Source organism: Dipodomys ordii, unplaced genomic scaffold (assembly GCF_000151885.1).
Source record: "Dipodomys ordii isolate 6190 unplaced genomic scaffold, Dord_2.0 Scaffold3, whole genome shotgun sequence".
In the NCBI taxonomy this organism is placed as follows: domain Eukaryota; kingdom Metazoa; phylum Chordata; class Mammalia; order Rodentia; family Heteromyidae; genus Dipodomys; species Dipodomys ordii.
The window spans coordinates 14,391,481-14,400,697 of record NW_012267219.1 but is presented as its reverse complement, the minus strand read 5'-3'; the positions used below and the strand labels follow the sequence as shown (position 1 = coordinate 14,400,697).

The 9,217-nt window shown below is 39.2% G+C and overlaps 1 protein-coding gene and 1 pseudogene across 1 annotated transcript; both read right to left on the bottom strand.

The window, feature by feature from the left end:
• Positions 1-236: 236 nt before the first annotated feature.
• Positions 237-3,810, bottom strand: Atxn7l3b (ataxin 7-like 3B). The gene has a single exon (XM_013022186.1). The coding sequence runs from the start codon at positions 3,475-3,477 to the stop codon at positions 3,184-3,186; it is 294 nt and encodes a 97-aa protein (XP_012877640.1). The 5' UTR covers positions 3,478-3,810; the 3' UTR covers positions 237-3,183.
• LOC105987429 overlaps positions 3,551-9,217 on the bottom strand; it is a 21,044-nt pseudogene continuing 15,377 nt past the window's right edge.

Genomic DNA, 9,217 nt, shown 5'->3' with positions numbered 1-9,217 from the left:
TACCTCTTTTTTATGTCAGATGGAAAGAGAAAGGTTTTATATATAAGATTATATATAGTTTTCACTAGATGCTGGAGATAGATCATTTTCAGAACTAGATGGAGGAACAGGCCTATATAATTTATCCAGACAACTCCCATTTAAGAATAAAGACTAAATTTTAAGAGTGATACAACACTTCACTATTCAAGGACTTAACAAGTCATATTTTTTAAAAAATGAAGAGTCAAATAAAGTAATTTTTAAAAAGTTTATTCTTACTGTTTAGCAATGGGGAGATGCATTTTATTTACAACAGCAGCCATAGGGGCAAGGAAACACACAGTTAAACAGCTATCTGTATAGGATGGGTTACTTATGCAAAAATAAGAAATCTCCAAAGCAAAGGACAGTGGTGAGTTTCATAGTACCCTCCCGCAATGGTCCCAGCATGCGATAGTGCCAGGCAGTGGCCCCTGGGCATGCGGTGGTGGAAAACTAATGTATGGTAGAAAAAGCCACAAACCACAGAAATTTTAAAGAACCCTTTTCCCCCCAGACACACACACACTCACTCACTCACTCACTCACTCACTAACTCACGGTAAGATTATAGAGTAACCAATACAATTAATTGAATAGGGAAGGACAGAAGTTCTGTTGTTACAGAAAGGACAATAGGGAAGATAGGAAAAGGGAGTTTCTAACCACTGTCAACTGTATGTTAGGGAGCCTGAACTCCTTGAACAGTAGTAGTTTGTCCCCTCAGGGCACCTGCTAGACTGAGCCCACCTAGTACCTGTCTGGGCAGTGGCCTCTTGTCCTAATGATGGTAGTAGAGAAGGGGATCAAAACAAGGAAAGAGAGATGTAAAGAAACCACTACTCAAACTTACTTCCAACATCTTCCTCCTCCAGTCATAGAAAAGGTCTGAAAGAAAATATTAAAGTCATGTTCTTGGTTCCCTAACTAAAGGAAGAATAAGTAGATGATTATCTTTTCTCTTTCGTCTTGTTTCCAAAACACTGTCTCAGATTCTCCTTTCTATCAGCATTCTATTAGATATTCACAAAAAGTCAAAGGAAAGGATAACTAGAAATTACTTTTAGCTTCAGCCAAGGTTTGACATTTTTCAAAAGCTGTAATTGTTGGATTGTAGATCTGTATCTAGGCCACAAAGCTGGGCAGGAAATCTTTAGAAGGCAGTAAGAGACTCAGGTCTAATTAGTAGTTTCCTAAACTCTACCTCAAATCATCAGTCCATAGACAAGGGAAGATACATACAGAGCAAGGGGAAGAGAAGGTGGACCAGCTCCATCTCTGGGTGCCAGACAGCCTTCATAGTTCTGCTTAAGTCCTAAAAGCAGATTCCTAGTGCAGGTAGGAAGACAGAACTCATGAAGACAAAGCAGGAGGGTATACTAAGGCAGTCCTATAGAGACAAATGACTGCCTTGTAAATACAAAAAACCTATTTCCCCATTCCAATCCAAGCATAGGGAGCCAAAGATTCTCCTCTGAGTCTTCCAAAAAACAGAATAAAAACATTAAAAAAAAGGCGAAGAAAAAGGAAGTTGAGAAGAATCAGAAGTATTTAAAGAGAGATGAACTGAAACTGGTAGATGGGGAAAGCTTAAGAGTGGCAAGCAGCACCTGGAATTATGAGCTGCACCAGATAGGCAGTGGACAGGAACATGGACCAAGCCAGAGAGATGAGGCAGGGCCTTTACTGGGGCATAGAATGAGGTAAGAAAAACATTTCAAATAAAGCAGCACCTGTTCCACTCACCTCAGTCCTCCCACCCACCTACCCTTTATAAACCTTCAGTCAGGGAGTAAACACAAGGCAATTTTGATAACACAGATCAGTTCCCATCCTCCCCCTATATCCCATTTCCTAAAGTCAGGGAACTTGGACATGTTTTCCTGACTTCCAGCAACAGAAAGCTCTTGCTGTCAAGAGGTCCAAAAGGGACCTAGTGGAAAGGACTGCCCCTTTGGAAGGGCAGAAAAGGTGGTGACAGTCTGAATGTTCACCAAAACAGAGCTTCTGAGAGGGGCATTCAACAGGACTCTGCACACAGTCAGACGAGAGAGATGACCTAGTCCTGCTCCTTGGCTTCTAGCACTAAACCCATTCACATTACTCAGAGCAGCTGGCAGAGGCCCTCTTTGGGCTCATGTTTCAATTAGCCTCTTACACAACCATGATGCTCTTCAGGCCCCCGAAGTAGGAAGCAAGTAGTGACCTGGCACAGTGACCAAGTCAGACTTGTAGAGTGGCTATGCAATCAGTAACTCAAATGAGGGAAGGTACTGTCCCACACAACTTATGTCCACAGCCCAATATATAAATCTTCCAGTATGAGACTGTGCATAGTTGCAGAGGTCTCTACTACCTCTCCATGGGCTCACAATTGTATCCTCAGCCTGTCTGGACAACCAAGTTGTACTTGTCAACTTTATGACACTGGGTGGGGAGGAATAAATCAAAGCTCTGCTCAACCAGAGGCAGGGCTTGTTATCAGGTATGAAGAAACCACCAAAAATGCTGGGCCTTAAAAAAAAAAAAAAAGTTTTGAATTGTTCTTCTTGTGCAGTCAAGGCCATACAGCTTCACTACCAAATTCAACAGGGAATTTTTTCTTGGTGGTCCTAAATTGATATGGTAAGTCTCCAGGAGTTATACCTTTCATTTTATTATCAGTGAAGCTCAAATGAGAGACTTAAAAATGAAAGAAACAGTCCCACTGACAAAATGACCAGATCATGGACAAGGTCCAAACTCTCCAGGTAGCCCGTGGCATGAAGCAGATAGAAAGTCTCAGAACAGAAAGATTTTATACGCTGGGCACACAGCTTCTCACCTGTGTACCGAGGGCAGCACAGGGAATCCAGGTGTGTTTAGAGATCCATACACACTGCATACTGCCCAGCTTGTGCACCTTCTCCTGCCCAGGGTTTCAGAACTGGCCCCACAGACACGTTTAAAAGAGAGAGAAAAAAAATCTGAATTCTTAAAATTCTCCACTTTGGGTTTTTTGTTTTGTTTTTTATGCTAGCATCTTCAAGGGGGGAAATTGGGAGTTTTGTCTGATTTTTTTGTTTTGTTTTGCCCTACTTAAGCTTACTCTTCCAAGTCAAGGGACCAGTCTAGATTATTGTCCTGGTCATTTTTTTTTTCCGCCCCTCTTTCCTGCGGCGGTTACTGGAATTCTGGAGGTGAGCGCTGCAGCTGTTGATCGGGCCCACTGCCAGGTTCTCCGGGAAGGGAGCAAAGCGGGAGGCGGCGTGCTCCTTTGTCTTCCACTGGCTGAATGCCAAAATCCTTCACGCTACCCGTGTCTGCGAACTCCAGGTAGAAGTAGCCGCACTTGACTGCCCGGTGCACCTCAAAGCAGAATCCCAAACAAGAATCCTCTATCAGGTCTACGTATATTTCCTGCGCGATGGCCTCCAGCTTGTTAGTATCCAGGTTGGCCAGGGAAATCTCCTCCATTTTAACTGGTCAACGACTGTGGTGGGGGCGCTCGCTCTACTTATTTATTTATTTTACTCACGGCAGCCACGCGTCAGGCTTGCTGGGCCGCACCTAGGCCTACGAGGCCTCTCCAGGCCGCGTCTTCCCGCAGCGGCGACGGCGGAGACCGGAGGTGGGGGAAGTCCTCGGCGACAGCAGCAGCCGCAACAGCCACGGATCCGGAGCCCCGCACCGTGCGGTTCGTGTCGGAGTCCACCGGCAATGGGTTTGGGAGCTGCGCGGGAGCTACGACTCACCGACCAAAGGGTCTCAGCGCCTCCACCCAGACGCTCCACCCGGCTTCTTCCGCTCGCTCTCTGGCCGGGGATGTAGCCCCGCCTCCCAGCTTCCGGTTACTAGGGAGCCTGCGCGCGGCCTGCGCGCAGACTCGCTGCATTTTTTTTTCCCCCCTCGGACGCGTAGCAGCTCCCTTGGGAGTCTTGGTGAAGAAAGGATGGGAAGAACGGAAGTGTGTTTATCATTGTCTTTTTTTTTTTTTTTTGGTAAACCGGGTGCACAGGTGCTGTTTTATGTTGTTTTATTTACAGGCGAAAATATTCTGCCGTGAATTTGCCCAGGTCTGAATTGATTTTTCTCTCCAAAAGGGGGAAAAACAATGAAAATGAGTGCCCTGTTGTAGAACTATATAAAATGGCATTTTTAGGCTCAGTTCTTCACAGAACGTCTGAAAATTCACATCTGGGGTAATTTGTAATCCTTTATTGCCGCAGTTGTCATTTAAATCCACTAGATGGTGCAAGGAAACAAATTACAGTATATTTACCTTTGAGTATTTTCAGATTAAGAAAATAAACAACTAAAAGCATAATTCCTGTATTTTGATCAAACAAACCTAAGGCATTTACAAGACCATGAATGCAGTTTGACTACAAAGAGATGATTGTATACAGCTCTAAACGAGTTCAAAGATAAAATTTTGGGGGCAGTCTGCCGAGAAGAAATCTGAACAGAAGTTTTTCTAAAGTTAGATAATATAAATTCTTAGAGCTGCAGACAGCCTAAACAAGCTTGTGAATTTGATGATATAAAAATCAGTGGTTTTTCCTTTTTTGTTGTTGTTCGATATTGAGCCTACACCACTATGACTGTTTATCCTTATAATTTATCAAAAAATAGCTGTAAAAAAGAAAAAAATGAAAGATTTACCCATTTAGCTTTCTTATTAATATTTTATCCAGAATAAGCGAGAGATATTTATATTTCCCAATAAAGATAGGAGTCATTGATCAATGACTCCTATCTTTATTGGGAAATATAAATATCTCTCGCTTATCAATGACTCCTATCTTTATTGGGAAATATAAATATCTCTCGCTTATTTTGGATATATATATACATATATATATATATATATATATATATCACACATACATATCTCCACATTCATGAGAAAACTCATTTGGTAATCTATTCTCAATACTTTGCTCTATGTTTTGGGGAGTAGAAAAATAAGTTAAATTTGTTTGTTCTTGTACCTAGTTTGATTTTCTGATTGTACATTTTGCTGTTTTAAAACCTACAAGTTGTTGCATGCAGAGCATTTTGAGAGATTTAGACTACTTAGTACCCATATGCTACAAATTTTGCCTTTTTCTCCAACAAATCATTGTGTAATTTGTGTGTTATCTATTCAACAAAGTGGAATCATCAAAAAGCCATATAATATGATTAAACACAACAGTTCTGATTTGTCATGTCTATTCTGTCTACTTAATCTTTAATACACCAATATCAAAGACATTTTGAGCATAAAAGTCTAATGATCATGCTGGGGTGTTGTGGCATTTACCTGTATTCCTAATGAATCAGGAAGTTGAGACACAGGATCATATTTCATAGCTAATTGGAAAAGAAAATTCTGTGAGACTTCATCTCCAAAATAACAGCAATAAGCAACCTGAGCAAATGCAAGGAATTCAAACCCTACAACGCCATCACTTCTAAAAAAGAGAGAGAGATAAGCACAATGTGAAATATATTCAACTGCAATCTAATATGGACAATAAAATATCATAAGGAAATTTACGTTCTCTAATTAAAGCCTGTGATTAAAAATTCACCCGAGTTGGTTAGAATGCTGTAGCAATGTTTCTTGAAAATAAAAAAAAAATTGTGAAGAATACTGCCTTACTTGCATAAGTTGATAAGGCTTGGAAAATCAGGTCTCTTTAAGACCTAGGCATCTGTTAGTAATTCTATTACATCTTTTGTTGTTTTTCGCTGTCCTTGGCCTTTGAACTCAGGGCGTGGGGACAGTACTTGAAATATTTTAGTCAAGGCTGGTGCCTACCACTTAAGCCACAGCTCCACTTTCAACTTTTTTTGAGAGGGGTGGTTAACTGGACATAAGAGTCATATGAACTTTCCTACCTGAGCTGGCTTCAAACTCAAATATTGATCCTCAGCTCTCCTTCTCCTGAGGATCTAGGGTTATCCAGGCTTGCATCCTGCCAACTACATCCATTTCAAAAGGACAGTATATTCATTGCTTTATTTCCCTTGCTAATCTATGTCCAGTAACAGATCCTGGTCTAGGTAGTTCTGGTTTCACCAAGAATAATTTGGAAAGTTCACCCTCATGATTATCACAACATAAAAGCTATGCATGGGCCTGTTTTGATTAGTGATATATGGATATTTATTTCTAGTACATGTCATAATAAATTGTAAATTGCAAGGGCTAACAGAACAGAAGATTTAGTAAAAATGTCTTATGGTATTTCTTCACTTTTGCCAACTGAAATTATATCTTTCTTTCTAATTTTTGATAAAACTAGAGATATAACACTAGAAAGTCCAACTTGTTAGTGACAGAGTTGAGACGAAATATCAAGGCGTCTATGTTCTTTCTATTGCACAATAGGTACTTCAATGTCTACATTTTTTATTTCAAATTCCTTAGTAATGAATAAATATACTTGGAAAGAAAAATAGAATCCAAAATCAGCACTAGTATGTAATATATTGCAATCTTACTGCCAATATAGAATGTACCAGTTACTAAAGACACAAAACATAGTTTATTCATTTTTGCCTTATTTGATCTTTCATTTTTATGCTAAAGATTCAAAACATTTCTCTTAAATTAATAACCCAACCAATCAATAAAAGACCATACACATAACTTAAGAATTTATCTTGAGTATTAAGCATCAGGTCTTAACCTGCAAATTACTCACTTCCCCCAAGTAGTAAAATGTTTACAACTTTTCTACTAAACTGACTTTTTTATTGTTTGGTGCAAAACTCCTTTCCTCCCTCCCTCCCCCCTTCCCTCCCTCCCTCCCTCCCCCCTTCCTTCCCTCCCTCCCTCCCTTCCTTCCTTCCTTTCTTCCTTTCTTCCTTCTTTCCTTCCTTCCCTTTTCTCTCTGTTTCTTTCTTCGTTTCTTTCTCCCTCCATTCTTCCTTCCCTCCCCCTTCCTTCCTTCCTTCCTGTTTTTCATAGTTGTTTGCCTTGACGTTGTAAAGACTGATTCATGTAGTGAATGGAACACACTGTTTTTGGTTTCTAATTTGACTAATGCTCATTAAGTTTTCTTTCGTTTGTCTTCTTCCATCAAGAGCTGTCTCATATTTTCTTAAGTCAAGCTGTTAAACTGGTGGGTGGGATGCTTTTCATTCTTGTGTTGCACAGACAGGCATCTGGTTAATACCACCAAGTGAGAGATTAATATCCTTGCAACAAAATCTTGGTAAATGGAAAATCAAGGTCAAATTTAGGTACAAACATGGAATTATTTTCAAATATTTCATTCATTTTTAATTAAAAATTCTCATTTTTAGGTTATTCTCACGTAAATTTTGCTTGTTCTTTCATTTGTAGGGAATTTAGTCCCTAATATTGAATTAGCAAAGGAATTATTGAAACTTAATTTGTCCCAACTCTCATAGAATTAATTACCCTCAAGTTTCGCTTCTTATCTATTTCTTACAACATCCTCCTTAATCTAATTTTACATAGGATTTAAATGGTTAAAATTGCCTTAAACTTAAGCATATAGTTGTCCCACTACCTATAGTTATTATCTCCACAAATTATTTCTTAAGAGAAAATAATTTTTCATAATAATGGCAAGTAACAGTAGTGATTTCCTTGATATATTTGAGAGTTATTAGTGGAAGAAAGAGAAAAGAGACAGAGAAAACAAATAGGAAGGATGAACTTAGGCAAGGTAAAATTAGTTGTTTCACTTCATAGTGATTTGAAATGAGTTAACATTTCTATATTTGCTATTAATTTTTTTGGTCTGGGAGCTGAGCCTATATGCATCCCACACAAATAGCAAATTTTCATGGATAAATTGGCTCTGTAAATAACTTTTAAAAGTACACACACAAATCAAAACATGCCTTTAAAACAGTTCTGTGCATTGAAATTCTCTGACCATCCTTCCTTATATCAATTGTCATATTTCTAGAGTTATCCTTTGGGTTGTACTGTGTCTATCTTTTCCCTTTATTTATAGTTTAGAAAGACATTTCCATAGCTAGATTTTCAGCATGCTCACCTTGGGAAATTTTATCTATCTATCTATCTATCTATCTATCTATCTATCTATCTATCTATCTATCTATATTTGGCAATTGTGGGGCTTGAACTCACTGCCTGGGAGCTGTCCCTGAGCTTTTCTGTTTTTGTTTTTAATTTTTTTTATTGTGAAAATACTGTACAGAGAGGTTACAATCACACGAGCAAGGTAATGAGTACATGTCTTATCAAGCATTGTTGCCTCCTCCTTTGTTTTTTCCCTATCATACCTTCCCTCCCATCTCCACAACTACATGACCCCATACCCCCTCTCCCCACCCCCACTCCCTGCCTAAATTTTAAGGTTCATTTTTCAACATAGCGTCTTGTACTTCTCATTGTTGCAATGGGTCAACCTGTATCCCTATCCCTGAGCTTTTTTTTTTTTAAATAAGTTTTTTTTTATTATGAGAATATAGAGGAGGGGTTACAGTTACCTGAGCAAGGTAATGAGTACAGTTCTTATCAAGCATTGTTGCCTCCTCCTTTATTTTTCTCCTACCATCCCTTCCCTCCCATCTCCACAACTACACTCCCCCCTTCCCCGCCTAAATTGTAAAGTTTGTTTTTCGACATAGCATCTTATACATGTCATTGTTGAAGCAATTTGTTTTTTCCCTTCCCCTCCCCAAATTATACCAATATTAAATACAGTGAAAACAGGAGTTATACCATGGGGGGAGGAAGATACAAAGCAACAAAAAAAATCGCACGGTATCTTATAAATACGTTAGAAGCAATAGCAAGCAAAAAAAAAAATCACTTGTGTGCTTATCTTGGGGCTCATTTTGCTTAACATAATCTTATCCGACCTTTTCTCCTTGTCTCAGACATATACTAGTTATTGCAAATGAGGGAAACCATGGGACCAATGTTTCTTTGGGCCCGGCTTACTTCACTTAATATAATTTTTTTCAAGTCTTTCTATTTCCTAACAAATGGGGCAATGTCATTCTTTCTGATGGAGGCATAGAATTCCATTGTGTATACATATCACATTTTCTTGATCCATTCATCTGCTGAGGGGCATCTGGGTTGGTTCCATATTTTAGCTGTGGTAAATAATGCTGGAATAAACATAGTTGTGCTGGTAGCTTTAGTATGGTCTTGTTTGTGATCATTTGGGTAAATGCCCAAAAGTGGGATTGCTGGGTCATAGGGGAGCTCTAT